Source organism: Micropterus dolomieu, linkage group LG04, assembly GCF_021292245.1.
Source record: "Micropterus dolomieu isolate WLL.071019.BEF.003 ecotype Adirondacks linkage group LG04, ASM2129224v1, whole genome shotgun sequence".
NCBI lineage: Eukaryota > Metazoa > Chordata > Actinopteri > Centrarchiformes > Centrarchidae > Micropterus > Micropterus dolomieu.
Window position 1 is genome coordinate 27,207,141 of NC_060153.1, and position 27,231 is coordinate 27,234,371.

At 41.4% G+C, this 27,231-nt stretch overlaps 3 protein-coding genes across 3 annotated transcripts; all 3 read right to left on the minus strand.

Moving 5' to 3' along the window:
• Positions 1–252: 252 nt before the first annotated feature.
• Positions 253–12,252, minus strand: unc93b1 (unc-93 homolog B1, TLR signaling regulator). The gene is made up of 13 exons (XM_046047460.1): positions 12,040–12,252; positions 10,381–10,497; positions 10,129–10,270; positions 9,811–9,964; positions 9,560–9,721; positions 7,512–7,641; positions 7,303–7,396; positions 6,090–6,214; positions 4,443–4,625; positions 3,973–4,246; positions 3,761–3,882; positions 3,533–3,655; positions 253–2,427 (listed from the first exon to the last, which is right to left on the minus strand). The coding sequence occupies exons 1-13, from the start codon at positions 12,040–12,042 to the stop codon at positions 2,173–2,175; spliced, it is 1,884 nt and encodes a 627-aa protein (XP_045903416.1). The 5' UTR covers positions 12,043–12,252; the 3' UTR covers positions 253–2,172.
• Positions 12,253–12,349: 97 nt separating this feature from the next.
• timm10 (translocase of inner mitochondrial membrane 10 homolog (yeast)) lies at positions 12,350–16,200 on the minus strand. The gene is made up of 2 exons (XM_046047461.1): positions 15,980–16,200; positions 12,350–13,643 (listed from the first exon to the last, which is right to left on the minus strand). The coding sequence occupies exons 1-2, from the start codon at positions 16,048–16,050 to the stop codon at positions 13,448–13,450; spliced, it is 267 nt and encodes an 88-aa protein (XP_045903417.1). The 5' UTR covers positions 16,051–16,200; the 3' UTR covers positions 12,350–13,447.
• A 127-nt stretch (positions 16,201–16,327) lies between these two features.
• On the minus strand, positions 16,328–27,218 carry LOC123970491. Its single transcript, XM_046048546.1, has 7 exons — positions 27,020–27,218; positions 26,110–26,225; positions 24,998–26,019; positions 24,194–24,289; positions 21,984–22,479; positions 18,582–20,411; positions 16,328–17,209 (listed from the first exon to the last, which is right to left on the minus strand). Exons 2-7 carry the CDS (start codon positions 26,210–26,212, stop codon positions 16,842–16,844), a joined length of 3,915 nt encoding a protein of 1,304 aa, XP_045904502.1. The 5' UTR covers positions 26,213–26,225; positions 27,020–27,218; the 3' UTR covers positions 16,328–16,841.
• Between the last annotated feature and the right edge of the window lie 13 nt (positions 27,219–27,231).

The following is a 27,231-nucleotide window of genomic DNA, read 5'->3' on the forward strand; positions in this document are numbered from 1 at the left end:
TTCTGGTATGGTATGATTAATAGGCCTGTTTCACTGCAAACATTTTGACTCGTCATCCTATCAGCGATGCCTCTGGTCTATTCAAGTGCCCCAGTCAGTCATGACAGTAGGTATGCACATTATCAGGAAACTGAAGAAGCTAAATGGAATTCAGTCACCATTTATTTTACAGTCATGGCCAGAAATATGGGCACCCCTGCATATCTGTCACATAATGCACTACTTCTCCCAGAAAACTGTCGCAATTACAAATTCTTTGGTATTCTCGTGTTTATTTATTTTGTTTGCATTGGAACAACACAACAAAAAAGAAAAAAAGCCAAATCTGAGACATTCCACACAGAACTCCAAAAGTGGACTGGACAAAATTATTGGCACCCTCAACTTAATATTTGGAAGCACACCCTTTTGAACAAATAAATGAATGACCTTGTGATTTTTTGTTTGTTGTACAAGGTCTTGTATAAATAGTTACTTCTGTTTTTTAACCATGCTAGCGGCATGACTCTTTGAACTGCACTGTCAGTCAGTCCACCACTTTAGTCCAGACTGAAATATCTCAACATGTATTTGATAGATTGCCATGACATTTTGTACAGACATTCACGGTCCCCAGGCTTTGAATCCTAATGACTTTGGTGATTCTCTGACTTTTCTTTTCCCACCAGGAGGTTGACATTTGTAGTTTTGAGCCTGAACAACTATGAGATGGATTGCAACTAAAATTGATTCAGACATTCATGTCCACCTCAGAATACATTTTAACTTTGATGATACCCGGACTTTATGGTGTCATCTAGCACCATTAGGTAAACATTTTAATTTGTCAATTACTTTGGTTAATGATACGATATGAAATACTGCAATTCCCATCAGCCTCAGCGGTACTTTCTGTTTAGAGCTATTTGGCAAATGATATCATCATACCACACTAAACAAGATGGAGAACATTAACATCATACTTGCTCAACATCAGCATGTTAACATTGTTACTGTGAGCATGTTAGCATACTATCATTAGCATACTAATAATGAATTTGACAGGACAGTGGATAGGGTGATGAAATGAGGGAGAGATAGGGGCCAACACACAGGGCCACAGGCTTAAGTCGAACCCGGGCCATAGCAGTAAGGACTCAGCATGGGGCACGTGCTCTACCAACTGAGCTCACTGCACGCCCTTAATCTCATGATTAATTCATTTCTTAATCTGGTTAGCTCTTGTATTGTAGATTACTTTATTTAAAACAATTGAGACACTCCACATATTAATTATTATATCCCCAAAGACACTGTTTACCAAAATATCACACCTTATGGGCATGACTTATGACTGGTACCTGTTGCAGAAGCAAAAATATACATTCATATTAATTTCCAAACTCTGCAAAAACTGTGTTTAACTCCTCCTAAGAGATACATCAGACAACAGACACGTGTCTGAGATTCTGACAATAGCTCGAGTTAGCTTGGTTTCTCTAAGAAATGTGCCCAAGTGAAGGGGTTGGAGTTAAACAAAGACAGAAGAACAAATATAGTTAATCTATGCTTAACTATAACTAGATAAACTATGCTTATCCTGTAAGCATAGTCATCCTGTAACTAAACTCTCTAAAAATGACTCCATCAACCCACACTTCACCATGAGGATGAAAATCGATCAGTCTTTTCAGATAAGAACACTTTTTAACATGAAACCAGTTTATATGTCACAGAATATGTTTTATACTTGATGAAGCACAAAAGCAAGTAAAATTGCTCTCTATAATTATCGACACATTTGGTAAATAGGAGCCACAAACTGTGCAGCAAAAGAAATTGTTGTTTTGAATTCAGTTGTAGTTGTGTATTATCCAGTGTGTCCTACCTTTAAAGATTGCCATATTGATTGTTAAACAGCAACATAGTATTTTCAGTTTCGGTACCATTTCTTCTGGATCACTGTTGTGATTTTAGTTAAACAGATTATTGAAGCTTTTTAATTAAAGCCGATTCCAAAATGCTTTTGTTTAGTGCAGAATGTAAGAATTACATCCAAGTATAAATACATGTAAAAACGGCAGTGGAGTTATGAACACAACAGCATCTCTCTCTTCCTCTTCTGTATCTGTCATCTGTCCGCCATCTCCCCTTATTTCTACCCATTTTATCATTTTATCCTTTCTCTCATCCTCACTCATGCTCCTCCCTCTCTCCCTCCTTCACATGGGCGTCCTCCCGTCTGAGACGGTGACCCTCTGCTCCTCTCCTCCTGGCTCCGGGTGAGTCAGCTCCCTGGGCCTCTGCGTCTTGGCCTCCTTCCTCTCTATCCTCTGCTCCCATCTCCTCCACCACATGCTCTTCGTCCTCCTTCTCCCCCTCATCCTCACTTCTCTCAGAGTCTGATTCATCTGAGTTATCCTCTTCCAGATAGCGGTAGCCTTTGACCTGCGGAAACAAATGATACGTGTGTGATATTGATGAATGAGGAAAGAAAGACAGTTGCTCTCAATTAGGTGACAAGGGACAGCCTTTGTGGAGCCCGACACCCACTGGAAACATGTTTGACTTCCTGCCAAGAATATGGACACAGCTCTCACTCCGGTTATATAAGGAATGGATGGCTCGTAGCAACGTGCCCCACAAGACTTCATGGGGGACAAGCTTGCAAGCCTGCATGGGCTAACTCTCATAACCCCTTCTAGTAATCCTGCAATGGTAAAGAGCTGGTCTACTGTTCCAAGACCAGGAGGGTATCTGAATTTCTCCTCCAGAGTCTGAGGTTTGACCCAGAGCCTTGTTTCCAGCACACTGGCATAAGCCAGCCAGGGAGGATGAGCAGTGTGAAAAATGGAAAGTGAAATTACACCTACTCCTTCTCCTTTCATTGAAATATCCAGAATCTATGAATATGCAAATGCATTTTATTTTAAAAGTTGTCTCCTACTTCACTGAAAAGTCCATTCTCAGTGTATCAGCACTTCAAGTGTCCCCATCACACTCGTGTAAGTTTCATAATGGGCCATGACTGGCATGCAAACACTTTTCCCCCTCAGCATATAAATGTAAAAATCAGCCTTCTAGTGTCAAACACTGCGCACACAACTTTCTGCATGGTGAAGGGCAAACATCTAAATGATGTAACAATGATGTAAAGCAAAATGCATTTCTTGAGTGGAGAGGGGCTTCTTAAGATTTGATGGCATATCAGCTAAATACCCACACCAGAACACCAGTAAAGGTTATATAAAACACCCAGGATTTATACATCTAACAAAGAGGTAATTAAATGGGGCTGCCTGTTCATTCAAGCTGCTCGCTCGGTGTTGTTTTGGCTTCCTAATAGAAAATAGACAACAATGCTCATTTCTGAAAGTGCAATAATGCTGAAACAAATAAAACATAACAGCACATGTGCAGATTGATTCTGGTTATTTCTTTCCATCACGTGGACAACAATATTTATAGATTTACTTCAATAGAAACAATATTCCTTGTTGCAATGTGTAAACGACACTAGAACAGATTCTTCTCGGGCTGTGTGATTGGTTACCTTGTGCCGTGGCCGAGGGATGCGAGGCAACCTGAAAGGCACTCTCACGGCCAGCCGACGCTCCATCACCCAATAACAGTAGCAGGCCAGCAATAAAGTGGCCAACAGGATGGAGAGTTTGGCCTGACGGAGAGGGACAAAAATGGGTGAAGAAAGGAAAAAGTAGGTGAATACAATGGTGAGTCTTTTCTTAGAGGTGCTATACTTCAGGCAGACACACACACATACCCTCATTGGCATGTTGGACCAGAGGTACACTATGAAGATGGCGATGGCCTGCCACCAGTGATAGATGGTGTAGACAAAGTCCAGACGTTCTTTATCCTCAGCGTACAGCATCCCGAGCAGAACTTACACACACAGAGAGAGAGGAGTTCAGGCTGACACACTCAGTTATTGTAAAGTACATACAAACACCTCGAAGTGCAGATGTTACTCACTGCTGACGCCAGTCTTGTTCAGGGCGGTGCCGAGTCCCCACAGTGCAGAGATCACCAACAGAGGGCCCAGATAATGGAGATTGTTAGCTGGTGGAGACCACGCCAGAAGAACCACCAGCAGCACCACATGCACAGCAGCGCCCCCCACCAAACACAGCCAGCGAGGGAAGCGTAAGAGGGAAAGGGAGAGGGAGGAAAAGACGGAGGCGGAGAGGCCATAGACGACTATAAGGAGCCACAGTTTGTCCAGGCCCACAACGCAGACGCCATAGGACTGTGGGGGGAGGAGAAGAAAGAAAAAAAGTTATGTTTTCTATATTCCCTGTGCTTATTATTATAATGTGCCTGCTCCTTTAGGTGTCCTGTTTTATTGTTTGGCATTTCAAACTACTCAAAAACAGCAACGAAATGAAGCAACGCAAAAAAAACCCTAACTAATCTAGAGTTCAAGAAACATTCATTGACAGTACCAAGGAGAATCCGGTGACAGCAAACAGCACTTCAAATCCGCTGTAGATGAAGAAGGGGCAGAGCAGCCGCAGGCGGTAGTCTCTCAGGTGTTTGAAAGGTAGCTGGAAGATGTTTCCCCAGCCGATACTGCGGAGGTCGATTTCTTCTGTCGGGCGGTAGGCAGCACCACACAGCACCAGGAACTGTGTGTAGCAGCAAACAGCACTTAATTTATTTTGAATAATTTTTATATTATATATTATATATAAGGCAGTTTTTTCCAGCCCAGGACAAAACCAACTGCAAACACAGCACTGAAAAAGATAGGAATTCTTGAAAGCCTTTGTATCCGTCCTAAATGACTGAGAGCAGTTTTAACAGCAACAATCGATTTCTCAAGCCAGCCTTCTAAAGTGCTTTCAATTGTACAAAGTTGTGATTCTGAGTTTGTTTTCTGTGTTTTTTCTACCACTGTGATAGACTGCCCAATGCATGGTGGGTTAGTTTCAAGCCCAGGGCGTAAATGAATGGGAGGTAATTTTATACTGGAACTTGCTTTGTGGATAATATGACTCAACTCAATCATTACCAAAAGTCTAACAAAATTAAGAAAGTGTTTTACCCCGTTTAAAGCTGATCAATATTTTTATATTAACAGTTGATCAGAACAGTTGAGGTTGAAATGACAAACCCACAAATAATTATCACCCAACTCTGCAGTTTCCCTCAGCTCTACTGAGCCTTTCAGTGTCTTCTAGCTAAATATTTTGGTTTTACAGCCTGTAACTTCACTGCAGCAGGCAGCTGTTTTCAATGAAAAACCTTGAAGCAGACAATTAAAGTTAGCAACTAGCTGTTTAACATAGTGGAGCATTTAGCAGCTGGCGAGTCAGATATTTCACTCAGGAGTATGTGGAGACCAAAACAGAGCTAAAAGAAGATTGAATATATTATTTAATATTTGTCAATTGCTCATTTTGCTACCAGTGTGTCCATATAACCAGCCTTGTTTGTGGTAAATCCCCTGAGACGGATGTCTGCTTCTTTTACTACTTCCCTGTTATGAAGTTATTGTTAGTAAAAGTTTATTCTGCTTTTTTATTGTTATCCTACGAGATAACAGAAATAAGAGATCAATTGTACATAACCTATATTATAATTAGTAATGTACAAAAGATAACGGTAAAAAGCCTAATTGTACTGTATTTAGAAAGATCTAACAATACACCGTTTCTCCTTCCTAGCATTAAACTGTTTCTTGTTTGTTTTTTACACTCTAAAATACTATATAATTTATACTTTTTCTATTTTGTTGTATAGCAATATATATATATTGTAAATGTATGAAGGATTAACAAAGAGCAAATTACAGTTTTACTTTTTTCACATTGTATAATGTGTGTATACAATTTAATGTTCCTCTGCAACAAAATTTTTGATTTTATTTGCTAAAAAATTCTACTACATAGTAAATAAGGATTGCTACCTCGCTTTGATTTCCCATTTCTTTCCCAAGAAACTCTCACAGCAGAGTAGAGCAATTCAGAACAGACACAAGACAAGACAATCAGATTACTACTAAACAAACAACAATCAGCTCAAACACACTTAGGCTAATTATAGGGACTCAGAGGCGTGTGTGCGCTTGTGTTTCGTTTCAGTCTTACGATGATCATGGAAAAGAAGGCGAAGCCCATGAGGACACTCTCCACCTGGATGAGCAGCATGGAGCGAGGCAGGCTGGTCAGCACGGTGGTGTTGAAGCCGGGGATCACTCCACTGATATTTGCTCCTGGCAGAGGAAGAGAAAGGTTCAGCCAATAGAAAGGAGAAACAACTAACAGGCTTCAGTCCCGTGTCTTTAACACATGAGACTGCATCTCTGCTTACAGATATAACACAAAGCATTAAAAGTGCCAACAAGTGGCTAAAATGTACACTGGAAAAAGCTGAATGGATGACTAACAGAGCAGCAGTTTAGAAGAAAACTAGGATGTTTGTGTGACTGAACTTCTGTATTTTGAAAAGGTCATCATGTGGTGGTGCGAACCACTGGAAGACAATGAGCAATGTAAGGCAGTGATCATTGTTTTTAACAGATTGATTAACGGACTAAAAGAAATTGCAAACTACAAAATATTTATGAAAATTATTTTTTTAAATACAAACAATCAAGCACTGAAAGCCTCATTTGATGATTTTCAGCCATTTGTGAGCAGCAGAACAAGACGAAAAAATAAACTGTTATATTATCACCTTCTGAAGTTCAGGTGTTAGCAAAAGTTTTTTTCAGATCATATCATATAAGGGTCATATCTCTCACCACCTGATCAATGAAAGTTATAATATAATAATAATATATATAATATCTGGCCCTTTGTTATTTAGAAGATTATGTGACAGGAACCACATAAATAAACATAAATGTATGCTTGAAATGGGTTGCATTATAGATATAAAATACTGTGTACATAGTTGGAGGATGCATAAGTTACTTTAGCTGCTGAATGTTCCGCTATGTTCACCAGCTAGTCGCTAACTTTGTCTGTTTGCTTTTGGGGGTTTTATCAGAGCAATAGCTTCTGCTTGTCCCGAAAACAACACTGATATGTTTGTGTAAAATTCAGTGACTCAAAAGATGCTAAAAGACTCCATACAGCTAAGGAGAACCCCAAATTAGCTTTCTTGCAAAGACCTGTTGGTAAGAGGATTTTGTTAACTTTGAGCACAATGGACTGAGTCTTTATTGACATTTACATTCACTCATTTGGCAGACGCTTTTATCCAAAGCAACTTACAAGCATCATTGCCAGTATTGTTGGCTTGTGCTTTATGTCTGTAATCATTCATTAGTGGATGTGAAGTGGCATGTGTCTTTACCGCAGGAGTGCACATTGCAGAGAGTGTGGTTGTTGTCATGCAGGTAGCGGTTGAGGATGAAACGCATGGGGAACTCAGCAAAGACAAAACTCAGCTGATGAGGAAGAGAGAAAAGACAGGGACTCAGGTTCATTTGTTTCTGCAGCTGTACAAACTTCTTTTCCAATATTAAACACTGCACACGACGTGCACTGAATTAAAAGGCTCACATGGAATATGATGAAGAAGACTGACTGAAAGATGATGATGTAGCTGTGGCACGCCCCCTTAGGAAGCTTCTTCTGCTCCTGCACATTTTCGTCCTTGTAGTTGACGTACTCGTAGTACTGCTGCGCCATCCTGCATGCGTTTATGTGAGACGCAGCACAAACACACAAAACAGCAAATACATTCCTTAAAAAAAATGTGCTTATTAAGTACAATTAGGTGTGTGTTAATTTCAGGCCTGTGTTAGCGTGTATGCGTTCACCTGTGCATTTACTATATCTCAACACAATCACATGACTGACCCCTGCCTCAGTGTATGAGCTGCTTATACTGACTCGGTTTGCCACAAAGCTCCCACGTCCTCCCTCAACTTCACGCCCTCGCCACTAAGTGCACAGCAGGAGTGTAAGGATTCCTAAATTTCATGGTTTCATTTGATTTAAAACGTGCCTTGCATTTCCATTTTATGAGACACTGGACAGAAAAATACAAACATTGACCTGAGGGGTTTGTGTTTCTGAGCCGCGTGGTATCACAAAAAACAAACAAACAATGCTTTACAAAATAACAACCAAAAAAAGTGCTGACAAAAAAAGACAACCACAGCACTGCACAGTTCAACAGAATTTCCACAAAGTGCCTGGCAAACTGTTCTTTGTGCCTCGCAACGATTCATACAATACGAGGTATTGTTACTGTTACACCTCTTTGTGAACAGACGGGGAAAGCAGATAATGGTGCTTTTTTGGAGTTTCGTCCTCACTGACTGACAGAGAAAGTTAACACAAACTTTAAAACTAAAATCTCTTGTGTCTTGTGAATATTTAAAGGACTATACTCAAAGTATTTGCAATCCCACTTGCTGCTGTTCAAATTATATATATATATATATCACACTTGTACACAGTTCTGACTTGTAAAAGAGATCATGATCTCAGAGAGACTGCCTGTTTAAATAAGGGATTAAATAAACAATTTGGACAATCTGTGCCCCATCAGAGGAGGTGTGAACCGTACACAACAGGCTGCAGTATATAATTTATATTGGATAGTTTTTAGCATCCAAAAAAGTCTTTTGCAACCCATTTAAACATTTATCAACATTAGAGCCCAACCAATCTACCAGCATGGCCAATATCAACTGATTTTAGCATATCGGGGATTATATATATCGTTATCGGCCCACAAGTAACAATAAACTGAAGTACAAGAAAGTAATTTATAAAGAGTGTCACCATGCAAGGCTGAGCAGGAAAAAGCTCCCAAAAGCTCCTGAATTACTTTGTCAACTTGTTTATGCTAAGTAAAATGAATAACTGTTTGATATCCACCATGACTTGACAAAGGCCGTGAGGAGGGTCCTGCTTTATCACCTGATATTGAAGCCCTGTGTTTAAGAGTGTGTGGGAGGACGAGGGGGTTAAATGGGGGCCCAGCAGTTAATCAGAAGTTAATTAAATTAACAGTAAAGTGTCTCACTCAGTACATACCTTAGACACAGAATCACAGTTTTGAAATGATAAAATTTAAGGGATCTTATTGAAAACGTTTGATTTTGTTGTGAGTCTATGTCAAAAAAGAAATTCAGCCAACACACAGCTTTCAGATATTTCTACATCAAACATTTCTCAACAATCCACTATTAGTTGTTCATGTGACCAAAAAGGCTTTTGGCTACTTTCATTGGTGATGTGGGGATAAAAGCACCTAAATGATATGTTTGGAGATAGTTATGTCATTGATTTTCTTTGACTTTTAAAGCTTTGATGGTTATAACAAATGGCCAATATTAATTGTTATGCTGGAATTTCAGGATAAAGGTGGTTATAAAGTTGTCATTAGGAATTGCATTATAGATGGTTAGGTGTAGTGTAAGGAGAGAAACAGTTAGTGAAGTGAAGTAGAGCGACGATCTGAGGCGACGTTTATCCAACGATAAACACTCGTCTGCCTTCAGTGCGCTCCGTGTGCTGTGACGTAATGTTATAGTGAAGATTCAGCCTCTTACGAAACATCTTCACCCACCCACCCACCCTTCCATGTTTCTCACCTAGTGATATAATTTCCCAAGGAGGCCCAGAGTGGCACAATGGCAACGCCGATAGCTACAGCTGATGGAACCAAGGTGTAGTAACGCTCCCAGTAATTGGTTGAGACAAAGAGTGCGTAGATTCCCGAAGCTAGGAACATCATCCACTTTGTACCTAGAAACCTGCCAGAGAGATCAATATAGAATATATATAGGCAGAGGAAGGACATTCAGATATAAAGAAAGGTTTTGTCATTTGTTTGTGTGTCTACCTGATAAGAATAGGGGTGTACAGCAGGCCTATGATGGGCGTGACGTTGATGCCCATCAGCATCTTGTGGTCAATGTCCTCCAGGCCAAGATTGCTGTACTTCACCTCGCGGTAGGTCATATCATAATGGAGGATTAGCTGCATCTGCAGTAGGCCTGTAGCACACACACACACACACACACACACACACACACACACACACCATTTACACATTTACACACACAAAAAACAAATTTAAAAGAACACATCAGAGTCTCTGCAACTCTGCCTGTCTGTGTTTCTTTGTCCATTTCAGTATCTTTCCTCCAGTTACACTCACCCATGTACACACTGTACACAACCATGGCTCCAACACTGGCTGCAAGAACGTTCTTGATGACTCCCAGCCTCTTCCTCCTGTAGTACTTCCTCTCCTCCTCCTCCTCGTTGTACTCAGCCTGCGGGCCCAGAAACTCCTCCATCTGAGAAAAGGGGGGTAAAGTTATGTGGCGGCAAAAGTGGCGGAATTTCATCACACTCAGGAGAAGTGTGTTATCTTTCACAGGGACTGCACTTATGGCAGGAAGCTCACCTGGCCCTGCATGTTGTCTTCCTGCCCCACATCCAGCAGTTCGTTTCTGCCACCAATAGGAGGTGCTACCAGATGATTAGCATCCCTGAGCAAGTCTTCCTCATCAGCTGCCTCCATCTAGTGACCAAAAGGCGAAGTACAATGCATTAATAGAGGGTTCTCTGCACTTCCAGCAATCATCCAAATTAACCAATCACCAACATGTTTTTCTCTTTTACACTCTCTTCGACTCTTGAACTACTAACATGGATTAATATGTCGTTTCTACTGCTGCTTTTTAGACACCTACATGCATACATGATCCCCAAGGGCCATCCATGATCACCAACCTTCTAAATTTGTTTATTTTTAAAGAATAATTTATGTAACTGGTCCAGGGAATTAAGCTGAATGAACTTGATTTATTCAGGGAAATACAAAAAATAAAATAATACAAGAGTTTGCTGTTGCTATATCGTTAACCTGACATCATTTCTTTGTTTTTAATGAATTAAATGAAACCTGGCTCCTTTTTCATTATTTATGTTTATTTTTTGCTATCACCTCTGTCTTCTTCTGGTCTGTAATGCTATGTAATCTGTTTTATCATAAAGTAGTTGTAGTAGTATCTGTGTCCTCAACATCTGCGTTTCTGGATTAAGGATAACATCATATTTAAAGTTAAAAGTCGATATTCTACTGTAGGTAAGGTATTAATGGCAAACATAAGAAAATGACTTATTGCAGACACTGAATGAGTGAACCAGGAACATGCAACAGCTGTGTGCGGCAGGGTTTGTTCATCTTAATGTTTCCCCCCCAACCCATTTCCTCAGCCGATGGCAAAACGCACCTCCACGGCACACCATCTCCATGATCTAACCGTTTATTCCTTTATTTATACTTTTCAAAAATATGAAATAACACAGAAATGAGCCTTAGTTAGAAAAAACTAATACCCTCCCCTGCCCTCTCCCCTCACTTCTGCAAAAATATAAATAAAACAATAGCCCCTCCCGATACCTTCAGTCCGTCAGTCCCTAATCTGGTCAAAAATGGAGTTGTATTATTTTTAGTAGCCTAGAGCTCTTAAATTTCTCCGCTAATTTGAACTATTTATATATCCATCTTGTATATTATTTAGTGTACATCGATGTTCTGCTGTTTTATTCTCTCGACGACCATAACTTACATTGTTATAAAAGAGGATATGAACCTCCGCATGTTCACCGGAATATATGAGAAACAAATGCATATAGTTTCCTTATACCGTACGCCTCTTTACATGCAGGCTCTGACTCTAAAGGGTAAATATGAAGCTTGAATTAATAACCTGTTTCTCACTGAGGCATTGAAAATATTCTAGGTAGTCGCTTTCCATTTTGTGTGTTCCCTTTTCCCCCCAGATTGGCCTTTCAAAGTCCCTTCAACAGTCCGAGCAAATGCGAATTGCTCTTTTTGATATTACTTTATCCTGTCTTGAGTTGACTTCTGTAACATTAGCATTTATCTAAAATCGTATCTTGAAGGCTACTAGTTGAAGTAACGTCAGCCTGACATTTCTGGTTTGTCTAAAAAAATAAATAAATACTCTAACACACATTGTATGAGGTTTTACTTCAAACACAGCCAAGTTAACACCACTCCCTTCTTTTTACGGACACCTTGACAAGCACTTACCATGTCTCCTCGCGGGAACCACACTGAAAGGTTTGTACCCCTGAGAGGCAGAAGAACTCAAACCAGCTCTGTCCCGGTAGCAGTATTTGTCAGTAGAGCTTTTACTTCCCCTTTCTAAAGAACAAGACTCAGGTATAAATTAAAAAAAATGTTTCGCGAAGGAAACGAAAGTTGCTCGTCTTCACTTCCTCACTGTCTTAAAGGAACAAGCACATATTTCAGAAAGGCTGCCTGCTCTCTGCAGGCAGCGTGTGGGACAGACAATAAAACTTTAATATCGGTATTTTACAGCACTCACGATGCTAAGATAAAAAGGATGGTATTGTTTTATTAGATTCATTTATAACAAAACAAACAAACAAACAAAACACTGTGCAGCTTCTCCAATATGCAGGGCAAAAGCTGGGTCACTGACACAGTGGTTAGCACAGGGAAGGGAAAAAAAAAAAAAATAAAGAAAAGAAGTGTTTCACAGTCCATTACATGGTCCATTGACATACAGCACAACACAGTCGACACAAGCATGACAAATGAGCAAAGTTCAGTCCATCTTTAAAGCACGTCCATGTAACCAGAATGGCGGCTGGAAGTCTGTCCCAGCTGGTGTTACAGATAAAGCAAACACAGGACAGGTCCAGAGCAGAGAAAGAGTAAACTATGCATAGTGTCTTGTATAATACTGCCACCCATAATTAAATCAGTGCATGCCCTGATCCAAGTATTTGATTTTCCTACAGAACTGACACTACTTTGTCTGCATAACAGACACTTTCTACTTGAATGAAGGAGGGGGGGAAAAAATAATAAATAAAAAAAAAAAAAACATATCACCCGAGTTCAAAGGGCGATTTGAGAACAAAGACTGAATGCAAATCATCCGTAGTGTTTGTTTTGACCTGCCCCAAGTACCAGACAGTTGGTACCACAAAGCTTCAACAACATTTTTGAGCTTCTGCAGTAGAAGCAGCACCCTTCTTGCACTCCAAGCAGCTAAAAACAATCACAAAGTATGACTTACAAATAATATTACATCCCAGGCCTTTCTCCTTTCCAGTCAATTTTCAGGTGACTTCTTGTAGGCCAGGCCGAGATGAATGTAGAACTAATCCAACCCATCCAGAGAGGCTGGTGGACCACTGTGAGCTGTTGACATCCGCATGCTCCACCAAGTGCTCTGGTGATTCCTCCAGCCCCATTCTGTGTCTCGTCCTCTGACTGCAGCAGAGGTCGTAGTCCCAGTGGACGCTCAACAGCACTCATTTGACTCATTTTTTTCTATTTCCCCAACAAAACCCACCCACTCATTAAAACACAAGTTTCTCATCTTAGAGAAACCAGATGTGCCAACCCCACCCCATAACCATGTATTCCCCAACAATGCTCCACTTCGCTCCCTCCATCAGCGTCTCTATCCGCTCCCCACAGCTGCCTTCCTCATCACCTCCTCGTCCTGGACGGAGAGCTCTGTCAACTTGCGTCCCAGCCTCTCGTGGAGGTCCAGGTATTTGGCCACGCAGCGGTCCAGGCACACCGACTCGCCCTTCGTCAGCTCGGCCTCCTTGTAATGTGGAGGCACACACTTCCTGTGACAGGCGTTGGTCATTCTGGGAGACAAGGCCAGGGGAGAGTCGGGTTTAAAAAATATATATAAAGATCAATATTATTCCATGTGCAAACATATTTACCGGGCTATTTCAGTACGGCCGAGGGCCTTAACACCAACACTCACATATAGTCACTTGGTAAACTGTACAGCGTCTTCTGCTGGAACCAATAAGAGTAGAGTGTAACTTTGCTTGACTGAGTAAATTAATTAAATCATTCAATCAAGCAAAAAATATTAATCAAGAAATTATTTCATATGTTCTTGATTAAACGATTAATCGTTTAGTCAAAACAGGTTAATGCGCTGCTTTGAGCCCGGTATATCAGTGCCCCACTTGGGATTCACACTATGGGGCGTTTGTCTGATGGTTATTTACTTTATTTCATTTGTTTATTTGACAGGGACAATGCTCATTGATAAGAAGAAAAGCACCAGTAATAGTTTCCTATTATTAGAGCTACTGAGTTAAAAACAATCTGCTATTTGGCTTTGTCAATAGACCTTTTTCTCAGCAGACATAGCAGAAAAGGCACAAGTGTAATTATTAACAACGATGGCTCTGTTCTATTCAAGTGTAACTGGACCTTTTTATATACAGTCTATGAACTGGACAAGCTAAAAAACTAATATACACAATACTATTATTATAAAATCATTAGTTTGTCATGGCAAAATGTCCATAGTGAGAAAGGCCCATCAGCTCTGCAAAACAGGAACAAACCATACATGTAGGTAATTCAACTGATACATGTTCATTAGTTATAAGAGTACCCCAATCAATACGATGTGTGATCAGCTATGATGACAATCAAAGCAAGCCTGAGCTAAAATGAGGAGAAAAAGATTCAGCGTGAATCTACTACTTCATTAAGACACATGTAATGTGATTAACGGGATCACGCTGCCGATTTACAGAATATTTCAATAGGCCTCTTCATGCTTGTTTACTGACACATAACGCACTCATCTATCAATAACGTTATTTAACACCTGTGGGTTTCTTGCTTTTACAAGTCAAACTATCTGATGTGATAAAAGCCAGTACACATGACTTCACCACAAGTGAACCTATGTATAGTGCAGTGTACAACTGTCCACATTCTTCAATGGGAGTTCCCCTCAACTCACTTCTTAACTTGTACAAAGTGAGTACAAACCCTAAACCTAAATTCACTTTGCGGTTACTATACGTGATACATTTTCTAAAAAAAAGGGCTCTCTTATTGTATGCTTGTCTGTTTCATTAGTTTTTCTATCTGCAATAATAGCTGAAATGAAACCGTATGTGAGCATCCAGCCATAAAAAGCTGTTATTAGAAGACAATTTTGAACAGATTATTAATGTCTAACTTTCTGTGTGGGTTATGTCCCTCCTGCTGAAGAGTAATAGAAGGAAAAAAAAAGACGTATTAACCTGTTACCTATATTTTAATATTCTCCATCTTCTCCTTTTGAAAAGTGGTTAAAAACAATGTTGTGTCCCTAATATCAATATAGATCAAAATAACTCACTTTGGACTAAATTTAGATATGGAGTAGTAAATCAAGAGAGTTTTAACATTTAATTCATTAACTAACTAATCAAAAATTAGGCTATAGACTGATCATAAGTGAAGCCCTAAAGACAATTTTCACTGTGCTTATGTAATGTTACTGAAAAGCCTACATTAAGATGTAGTTTAACTAAATCAGACCTATTTAGTGTTCATGTAATTTAATACGTTAAGAATTTACAAACACACTTAACGTGACTTGCAGACAAAGCTGTTTGTTCATGGTGGTGGAGCTGCAAGGTTTAATCATAAAATCAACTATTTTGATAACAGATTAATCGGTTTGAGTATTTTTTTTTTTTTTTTTTTAGCTTCTTAAACGTGAATATTTTCCGGTTCCTTTACCCCGGCATGACATTAAAATGAATATGTTTGTGTTGTGGATTGTGTGAATCAAGACATTTGACGACGTGATATTGGGCTTTGGGAAGCAATGACCCACATTTTATAGACCGAACATCTATTCGATAAATTAAGCCTCAATGCAAATGATGTTAGCTGAAACCCTAAGTTGGTGCCTTGAACAGTAGACTGCAGCTTTATGTCCAGGCGCAGTCTGTCGGCACGACTGAGCATCAATGAAATCCTGTCACGTGGAGCGAAGTAATTTCAGGTAACAGATGTAGCTGAGGATAAAGGAGGGACACTATAGCTACGTCTTGACTAAGCGTAGCTAACCTTTCGATTACCCTTAGTCACCGCTTAATGAGACTAGTTCACGACTGACCGAAAGGTAGCATAAACTACAGATAGCTAGCTGGTTAGCTTGTCTTGGCTTTACCGGTTGTACATGTCAGCCATCATTTCCACCTCCAGCTCCGCGGCCAGCTGCTGCGCCTTCATGGGATCCATGTCTGCGTTTCACTGCTGCTCACACCCGGGTTTAACCACACACACACACACACGCCGTCCTGGTGATCCTCTCCAGCGGACAGCGGACAAGAAACTACCCGCTGCTTCTTCTTTAACCTTCAAGTCCTCGAGAAAACACGTGTGTAACGTTTCCGCCCGCACTTCCGCTGTCAATAAAGTTGGTTTAAAACAGGGTGTCCTTGTCTTTGCCTTTCTCTACGTTTCCACAGATTACTTTAAATTTAGTGGTGTTGTCAGGAAAAAAAAACACTTGACGTGCACGAAATAATGTTTTTTTTTAATCAACAACAATTATGTAACTTTACATAAAACCCCCGCTTTACAAATACAAGCTTAAATGAAGTATTTTCTACAATGGTTCTTACAGAGAGACAACGCCACTCAAGTGCTTTTACCTAAATTAGTCTTCACAACTCAAATTTCACTGAAAATGAAAAGAATTAATCAAATTGACAAATATAAATGGTAATGTATACAGCGAGAACTATCCCCCTATTAGTTTCAATGCTTTAGCATGTGACTAAATGGAAATGAAACATTCATTTCAACCTTTTATATAGAACCAAATGAAGGTCAAATCTAGCACGCAGCCAATGATTCGCCCGACACAGACTGATGCTGAAAACATAGAAAAACCTGTTATACATAGCTTCACAGCAAAATGGACTTAATCTGGCATCTCTATGAACATACATAAAACCAGAACAGAGAGAAGATTAGTGCTGAACTAGTCACACAACATAGTAAAAACTATGCACATGTACAAAAGGTTACTCTGCTTCATCTCCCGTCACATCAATCTCGTGCACATCCTCCTCCTCTTCTTCCTCTGGAGTTACTTCCATGTTGTCCAGGCAAATCTCACACTCGCTGGACTGAGGCACTTTGTCTGGGGAGTAAAGGAGAACGTCCACCTCCACTTCTTCTTCTTCTTCTTCTTCTTGATCGCAACCTGTGCTCTTCCTGAACCCAACAGCGTCTGACAGAGGGAGACCAGTTATTTCAGGAGTCTGGGGGTCCAAGTTGGGGTCTGAAGGCCTTTGGTCTTCTTGAGGGAGCTCGGTGTCACAACACAGCCGACTGCTATCGCCGGTGTATGTCACTGTATCCGACACTCCTGCATCACAGGCCTCTGGTGCTAAACAACAGAAGCAAGTAAGATGGTTTATCCAGAGCAACTGGGACATTGTTTTTCGGAGAGACACATTGATTCTGTGTTTTGAAAGGACATTTTGTAAAAAAAAAAAAAAAGGCAATTCACCTGAACTGTACTGGAGTGGCAGATATCTGAAAGCCTCAGCAAATAAACAAAAAGTGTATCAAGGCAATAGTAGAAAATAACAGTACATTTACTCAAGCACTGTTAAGTTCTGAGGTACTGGTAATTTACTATAAATTACTATTTTATGCTACTTTATACTTGTACATTACATTTCAGAAGGAAATATAGGACCACTAAATTTATTTGAGAACTGGAGTTCCAAGTTACTTCTCAGATTAACATTGTATATAAAACATGTGGTAAGGTTTTAAAATTGGATGCAATGATTAAACCAGTGACTATCAGCCTTTTTGGCGTGTGACCCCTTACAACAAACCAGTGTGTGGTTCAGGCTGCTTGTCACGCTCCAGATGCCTATAAGACGTTAGCAGTTCCACCAAAGAGACGGTTCCTCTCTAAAGATCTGAATGTTTAATTTAAATGAATGTTTTTAGACCAAATGGTTAAACTTATTCAAAGTTTCACAAAAAAATCTTAAAAAGTACTTTTTCTAGCTAAACATATATAGTATAAAGGTGGTTAAAACTAGCTCCACCTCGAGCAGCAGCAACAGTAAAATGCTGCTTACACATCGGTGAATCAGTATCAAGAATCAATTCATGTAATAAATAAATATATCAGTCACAGGGGACACGTCACTGCAGAACCACTAAATTACTGTCGATAATACTTTTGTACCTGTACTTATGTTTGATTATGTACATGTTTTTTAGCAAATTAACTAACCTACCCAAGGCAGTAGTAGACCAGCAACTCCTTTGTACTATAAGGGAAAATTGCAGTTTTTAATCAATGGAGTCTGGTGGCTCTGACGAGAGGAAAAAGGACAAAAAGGATTTTATTCTTTAAAAAAAAGGATTTTCTCTGTAGGGATCCCTTCCACAATGTTGTCAGACACTTGCAATACCACTCTGAGCCTGTCAGTGGCCAAAACAAGCACTTTAGTGGACGTACTTTGAAAACGATCTTAAAACCAGCCCTTCATTATTCATAATAACAATTTAAGCCTCTTGGGAGTTATTGCTATCTGTCAGTGCCCTTGATGTTACCACCAGATGGCGCCAAAGTAGACACTTTGCTAATTTTACACACACTGTAGTGGCTTAAAGAAAATGGGTTGGTTATTTTTCAGCCTAACCAATAAATCAAATGATAAAGATTCAGTGGCGCAATAGTTTTTATATTTCTGTTTTAGTCTTACTGTACACTACGGGAACGAACATTTTACCTTCTTCAGGGTTCTTCAATGGATGGTCCCTGTCACCTGCTACCTTGGCCCCCTCTTCTCCCAACACATCAAAGGAAAACACCGGATGGTACTGACCACCACACAAACTGTTCTCCTTACTCGTAGAGCCGTTTGTGTCATCTCGCTGTGATTTGCCGTACTCAGCTGGTGATTTGGTGAAAATCTGATTGTGATTTTTGTCAACCGTCACATTAAATATGGCGTGAGAGTCTTCAATCCCGTCCCTGTTCCGAGGCCGAGTAAGGTTTATTTCTGTCTCCTTAGGTAATTCCTCTAAATCTCTTGCAGTTTCTTCTGTTTCCTTGTCCTGGCTTTCTTTTCCCTTCCTTGTTTTTGAGTTCTGGCATTTGATAAGCTTCTGAAACTCCTTCAGGGTGACCAGCCGTGGCCGTTTGAGTTTCCTCTCTGCTGAGATTATCTCACCATTATTGTCTGCCTTGGCCTCGCAAGTGCTTTCAACAATTGTGGTCTTCCGTGGAATGACCTCCACTTCACTTCTATTCCTCTTCCGTTTTCTAGACCTCCTCTTTGTTTTTTCTGCCTCCTCCTCTTTTAGCAAATTGTTGTCAATTTGCTGCTCACTTTCCACACTGTTGCTCATCTTTTCAATGATAGCAGGAGAGCTGTCTGAAGGGCTTTTTGCAAGCTGAATTTTCCGCGGCCTTCCACGCTTCCGCCTGCAGTGTGTGACCTCCTGCTTATACACAATCTCAGCTGTACAGGCCATGGGCTTTAAAACTGAAGAACCTTGTGGGCCCGTGTTACTCGGTGTCCCTTGACTTTTTTTCAAAAAGCCTCTGGTCCTGATCCGAGGCTGGTCAGAACCGAGATCGCCAGGCCCTCTGGTCTTCCTTCTCCGACGTTCTCTGATGGTTGGCGGTTCATTGGGTTTCCCTACAAGTTTGCTTGGCATGGCTGAAGAACCAGTGGCCATTTCCCTTTCCTTGGCCAGCACATTGTTGCTCGACAAACTGACTGAACAAACGCTCAGGTTGATTTGACCATCACCGACCTTCATATCTTTGCATGCCGAAAGAGAACTGGCAGCATCTTGTGGACGACTTGTACATGTTCTCTTTTTCTTTTTAGGCGCTGCGGCACTACCATGTTCACATTTTGAACTTCCCTTCACCTTCCTGGGGTTAGGTTTCAGTTCTGCCACATTTTGATTACAAGCAGATATGGTTCTTCCCTCATCTGCCCGGGTATTTTGTGGGTTCAACTTCTGACATTTCTGACCTTGCTTCGACCAACAGCTGCGGTTTGTATCCTGTGGTACAGACGTATGTTTATTTTCTCTGTTAGTGATGGCACTGAGAGGAAATTGTAGTGATCCGGGGATTTCTGTGAGCCAAGGTCGCCCATGTAGAGATGGCTGGATTTTACTGTTATGGTTCACTGAGTTGCTGAGGACAGGCTGATGTTTGGCTGCTGAGGCTGATGGCTCTAATGGAGAGAGACATCGAGGAAGCCGCAGATCACCTATGCAAGGTAAAGAAAAAGAATGCGGGGACTGTTCCTCATTTCCATTCGTCAGGGGTAAAAACTCTAGGCTGTTCGGAGGGTCTTGTGAAGACAGTTCCTGGCATGCTGGGTAATATAGTTTCTGCCCACTGGAGTAGCAAGCTGCAGGTATGTCTGATCTTGTAGTGGGAGCCTCAGGGTATGGACAAGTTTGACTTTCAGACAGAGGCACGCCCAGGTGGCTCGTTCCATCTCTTTGCCCCATGGGGGGCACAGTTGTGTGATACTGCGGAGAGCGCTGAGGCCGTAGAGATGAAAGGCTTGAGCAGCTGGGCTGGTTCCGAGCTGTAAAACAACAATGACTGCCATCAGATCACCTTGACTTAACAAAGCTGAAGTGGTTGGTGGGGGTTTTGGATAGTGGAGGACTGACAAGAGGAGAGGTATCAGTGTGGGCATTTGGATTAGAACTGCTGGTATGATAAAATGAGAAGTACTCATTGAGAGGAGGACTGAGAGGAATTACACAGAAAGAAGGTCTGTGTTCTTTGTTTGCTTTAGTAACTGCTGCTAGGGACGGGCGATGTCTACAATGTAACATCGGGATGAACGATGACAGGGGCAGGGCGGGGGGTAGCGGTCGTTTTATGTGCAGGTGTTCGTTCGCACAGACTTAACTAGGTAAAAAGCGTGGTAGTCTATTAAATGACGTTACAAGTCGCGGTGGTTATTTTACATGCACGGACCAGGTAAAGCAACAGTGAACAGAGTGCAGGTATCGTTTAATTTATTTGAAAGGCTACATCATTAACGAGCCGATATGCAGCTCACCTGCTGCCGTGATAACAGAATATGGGTGGAAAAATACGGGAAAAAAAAGTTCTGCGAATTTTATGCGACTTTATAAAATATACTGCTGATGGAGAAAGTGGAGCAGACGGGGGAATTGAGGCGGGGCAAGCCGGTGTGTTTGCAGTGAGAAACCAGAAGTGTAGGTGTGTGTGAGTGTGCAGGGCGGTATAATGTAAACAATTTAGATTAGAACTAGAAATTTTATTAAATTATTTGTTAAAGATTTATGGCCCTGCGATGGACTGGCGACCTGTCCAGGGTGTAACCCCACCTTTCGCCCGGTACGCAGGATAAGCGGTTGACGATGGATGGATGGGTAAAATATTTATTTTATCTGCACTGCTCAATATATATATATAAAATTACAACAATTACTTAATTGAGTAAGCATTTTTCAAGCACAAATACCAAATATTCCCTTCTTCTAGCTTCTCAACTGTGAGGATTTTGGCAAATTACCTTCTGTTTTTTTTGTAACATATAGCCAAATTATTAGAGGTGTGACGAGATGCAATATTGGGTTCACGAGAACGAGACGAGATTTTAACACTATTTTTAAGAAATCAATGCCGAATTATATGAAACTTTTGAGCATTAAACGATTAATTTCCTACATTCTGGTGAACCTTTCTGCACCAATTTCTGCGTTTTCTGCATCAGTTTATGGCGGAAATTTTTACCTATGTAAAGGAAAATACATAATTCAGGCAGCAGTTGACAAGTCAAAATATAAAACTATAACAGATGATAATGCAGTAAGGGTTTAGGCATTCGGTATTGCTTTCTGATATGTTTTCTCCTGTAGATCAACTTTTTTATTTAATATGTTTTTTTTATAGCCCCATCTAAACAACAGGATAAAACAGCACAGATAAAAGGACAATATAGACAAAGGATACAGCCGTAAAGAATATGAGATTAACTTGCATGATTCAACACCCACCACATATACAAAGTTATATTAGCTTGTAATCTGTCTAAACATGTGATCCTTTCAGTTATTCCAATTAACACATAAAAAATGGCTATACAAAGAATACTTATGAAACAAATGCATCTAGATACCTGTAGCTGATAATGAGTGATGAATTTGTGTCCCAAAATCCTGGTAATACACACACCCTGCTGCACTGACGGCAGCATGCATCCGACTCTGCGCCCGGTAATTCTCCGCAACTGGGACCTGGCAAACAGTTGGTGCTCCGGCGTGGCTCGGCTGAAGGTGAGCAGATTTCTTGCAGTCCCGGTCCAAGTTTGGCAGGATGTTGAGGCCCATCATGATATCCTCCAACAGCTTCTCTATCTGCTCGTCAGACTCCTCTACAGGGGCTGGGGGCTGAGGGAGTGGGACTGACTCGAGGCCATCGTTTTGGTTTGGGGTGAAGCAGTCACTGGAGAGAGGCTGGGAGTCAGAGGTGGTGTTGGGGTGAGGGGCTGGTTCTGGGGAGCTGGTGGTAGCAGGTTGAAGAATCTGCTTATGAACTGGGCCTGGCTGGATGGAGGAAGGAGGCGGCTCACCATTTGTAAGGTCTGTCTGTGGCCTTTTGTGGTTGGAGCCATCCTTTAGAAAGATGAGTAAGAGGTCACATATCAAATTAAACTTGACAAAAGATTCAACTCAACCTATTAAATAAACACAGACCTTCTGTATAATCCTCTATTTCTATCATTTTATTTATTAGATAATGTCAACTTTCCTAACAATTATCAGCATGGCTGTGAGAGCAGGGGCTTTCCCTCAGAAATCACCCCCTGACTTCGTTCAAACGGACGGGGGTGAGGCCAGAAAGTGTTTGCTTTCAGACAGAATTCACCATCACATGATGAAAGACACCTGCTGTGCATCAAGCCCCAGGCAGCAGCTCAGGCTGTCTGGGGCCACTGTTTACCTATCGTTTGCATCATGCTCTGCCTTTCACTTCTCCCAGAGGCGCCTGAGCCTGAACAACACACTGAAACTTCAGTCTGTCCACCTGCACCTCTCTCCACAGCGATGCCTCCTCTTCTTCTGCCTACTCTACTCTTCCCAGAATGTGGATCAACTCCACCAGGGCTTCCTCAAAGTAATGTCCGGTAGTCCTGCATCACCGTGTGCGCTGCACAATAAATTTGCCTCTGGCGTTGTTCTTTCTCTGAAAACTTTACTTCTGCAATCTCGTTCCTCAAAACTTGTTATCTTGTTCAGCGAGCACTGCATGAAAAAGCGAAGCCAGCACTGAGACAATAAGAGATAACTAACAGTCCTTGATTACTAGGGAAGAGAAATACAGTACTGCTAATTGGTCCAGCTTTGTGGCTGTGTTTTGAGTTACATAGCTTAAGAAAAAGCTGTTAATCTACCCCCTATACACACAATGCATTTTAATGAGCTACAGTCCCTTTAAATAATAAGTGATGAAATGACAACATAATACCTCTGCACTGCCCTGCGTCACCAAGACAAATGATTGGGTATTTATTGCCCTTGCAGATTAGTTAATACAGGGTTTCCAGAGCGCAACCATTTCGCAGGACAATTTTTGTCAGCCTCATCTCCATCTGTGTGTGTGTTTTCCCCAAAACTCACTTGTGGAAGAAGGTGAGAGCCAATCAAAAGCAGAGGAAGTGCGCCAGATTTATACTCCTGCAGTGACTCTGCGTCGATACCTATGGTGCCGGCAATGCACGTAACCTCGCGCTTATATTTGTGCGTCGATGTCTGTGTTGCTCTGTGGGATTTCTATGTTCCACTGTGTAGACTTCTAACGGTGAGCCGGCTAACTTCCAGTTTAGCCTTCTGCTAACTTGGGGGTAAAATAATAATTGTGCGGCTCTTCTAGACTTCAAATCAACCGGATGGATAAAATTCTGAAAGTCATTTTGAGTGGGCTGTGATGGTTAAGAAAAAGTATCCACAGTTTTAAAGCCACTTATTTGGACCACTCATGAAACACAGAGCATTCCCTACGTACTTGTAGGACATGCAATGCAACCGAGCAGACCAATCACAGTTATGGCGGTCTGCGTCGCAGCGATGTTCCACACACTTTCAAAATCATTTGCGTTTTAGAGACAAGCATTTACCTGTTTACATTCATTTAACTATCAATGTGTTTGGGAAATGACAAAAGGTTAGAATATACTGTTATGGCACTAAAGGTGCTGTGAAAAGTTTGGGTGCACCTAAATTTTGTGGTGGTGCAATTTATCCATTTTCTCTACACATCAAAACATCCAATTAAATTCGAGCGAGCTGGACAAGATACAAGTGTGTCAACATAAATTCATCCTCATACCTGCTTCCGCGAGGTAAGAACTGACAACGTCTCATCTGTGTCTTTCACGCTCACAACCTCCCACACTTCTCCTTTAGTCCTCCTCCTTAGCTTCACCTACACGGACAGAAGCAAACACACACACAGAGGATAAAAACCTGTACAGTCTGAAGACATCATGAACATGTTGCAGCTGAGACGTGTGACAATTCTCTCGGGAAACTAAATCCTCAGATTTTGACAAAGTGACAAAGCCATTTTTACAGTCGCAGCTGCACTGGAGAGGAAATAGAGATGTGACTCAAACTTTTAAGGACCAGCGGTTGAGTGATTGTGATACTAAAATTCTGCTTGACAGAAAACTAACATTATGACCAACGAAGGTTAAAATGAAGGGCAACTGGACTTGGTTGAAGATACTGGAAGATGTTTCGTCCCTTATCCAAAGGACTTCTTCAGTTCTGAGTCTCAGAACTGAAGAAGTCAACTGTAACCTGGTGGATAACTATGACCTGGATGACTGAGAATCTTCATAGACATCTAACATTATGACCTCTAATTGATCAATCGCCTCGTGTTCTATAGAAAAACTACACGTCACACACCGGTTACACTGAATGAACTTCACAGAATGTTAAAGTGTAATTTTGCCTTTTGGCCCGATAGTCTTTACTGTTCAGCACAAGCCGGTAGTACTTAGTCTTCCATGTGGTTCGCAATCAGTTGGTAATCAAACCCTAAATAGCTTCAGGGTTTAGGGACACACCCAACTATGAAACATTCCAGGTTATTTTCTGCATGAAAAAATGAACTACTATTTCTTACTTTGATAGAAATCTGTGTGGTCTCCATCATGTGCTGCATCCGTTTCATCTTCGCCAGGCTCTTCATCCCTATATTTGCATGCACGCGCCTTTTCTCTGTAGAGTTTCCTCTTTCCTCCTCTAGAACGTCATCTCTGCTGGCACGGCAGCTTGGCTGCTCTCTATTTTCTCTATAGTCAGCCGTTTTTGCATCCTCCAGCCCTGTCCCTTCCTCAGCCAACACCCGCACGTGGTTCCCAAACTCCAATGACTGCTGGTAGGTGCCGTCTTCCTGAGGTGTCGGGGGGTCTAAGTCATCATTAACGGGAAGGGGGAAGATCTTCCCGCTGCTGGACAAAGGTGAAGTTGAGCTGGGATTTGTTATACTGTCAGAGGATCGGTCTAATGTAGACTCTCCATCGCTTGGTGCTCCACTGGGCATGCTGGGAATAGGTGGGAAAGAAGTGGAGCACAAATGTTTCTCGGGTGTGATATTTTGGGGGGGCAGTGAGATAAAACAATCCAAACTTTGAGCCACAGAGGTCGCAGGCTCTGAGGTTGGAGGTTTAGTTTGGTCACAGTGAGTAAAGCCCACTGTCTTTTCACCTGCTTTAACAGTCTGTGTGCCTGTGGACACACACGTTCTCTTTTCAATCGGAGCATCTGTAGCTCTCCTTCCAGTCATCTCGGCCTGAACTTGCGCGTCCTGCATTATCCTGCTTTCATTCCTCTCTCTGCTACTCCCAAAACATTTTATCTGGAGGTCTCGCTCCTTCATCCCCCCATCTTTCTGTCCCTCAAGAAGGTCTGTGATCCCAAAGTGGCGAGCTGCAGACAGCACGTCATTCTGCTCTACGCTTCCTTTTACCTCCAGCTCCCCAGAGTAAAGAAGACCGACGAGCTTCAGCAGGGTCTGGGCCTTCACAGCCTGGAGCTGGACGCGGCGCTTCTGGCCCGATGGTGGAGATGGAGAGGCTGACAGCTTCTGAGACAGGTAGGGACTGAGAGCCGCGAGAATGCAACTGTGGGTTGGGACTGAGATACCTGTACCAATATAAGAGAAAAATGTTGGTTAACCTCTTTTAACTTCAATTTCAAGTATGCTACACTACCATTTCATTTTACACAGCTCACCCTCAGTTTGCAGCAGGGTATCACAGAACTGGGCGCTGTTTTGTTGTTTCTGCAGCTCTCTAAGAAGCTGCACCTCATAACCTGGCCACCGGTACCTCTGCATGTCCGCACAGGCACTGGGAGCAGGGAAAACGGATCAAAGAATATGGTGACATTTATTATGAGACACACATACAAGTATACTATAGTTGATACCAGTAGTAGGCCCACTTAAAACTGACCTTTTTTTTTTTTTTTTTACTATTTGCTACTGATCATCTAATTTTAATGTTTAAATCATATTTTATTTGAAAATGCCTAGATGCAGGTATTTCACCTTACTGGAGTTTTTCAGTAACTTTTAAAACGCAAGACAAAAGAGCGTGTTGTGTGCTCACTCTGCACCATCAACATAAGCTAGCATTAACCTCGCGCAGCTTGGCTGGTGTCTCAGGCGTCACTGTGGACTCGGAGCAGCACGTGGAGGAGCACAACTGCGCTCGCGCAGCGTCAAGGTTGGTGAACTTCATGTTAAACCTTTACTGGCGTTTTTTACTTTTGAGTAAAAATTCGTATTTTCCAGCTTCAATTTATTCAGCTTTCTGTGAAATATCTTCTTTTTGCGACAGGGTACAATTTCACTTAATATTTCTTCCATGACTTTAAGGGTCGAAGTTGCTAAACGCTAGCTAACGTTACCTTAGCAGACAAATGACAAATAAAATGCATTCAACAGTGAAGTAAAAATACAATATCTCATACGCAAACACTTTTTTAAATAATGTTTAAAGCCCATTGAAGGTGTACTGAACGCCTCTTGGAGTTTAAGGTTAGCGCTGATGAATGTCAGGTTAAGTCAATGTTGTTCATGTTAACATCAGCTAATCATACGGTGAAGCAAAGTTAGCGTTAGCTTGGAAATTACACTTACCAGTCTTTTTCAGTTGCATGAGCAGAGGTATTTTGGACAAATATCAAACAATGACTAGCGCTAAAGTCCAAAATTAGTCCCACTGTCACAGAATCATTAAACTTGTGAGTCGCAAACTGACAGCGACACCTGCTGGCGGCTCTGTGAAGCGACGAGGGGGGAAAACGGTGCAATGACAAGGCTGATGGACCATCTACCCAATTCTCTTCACT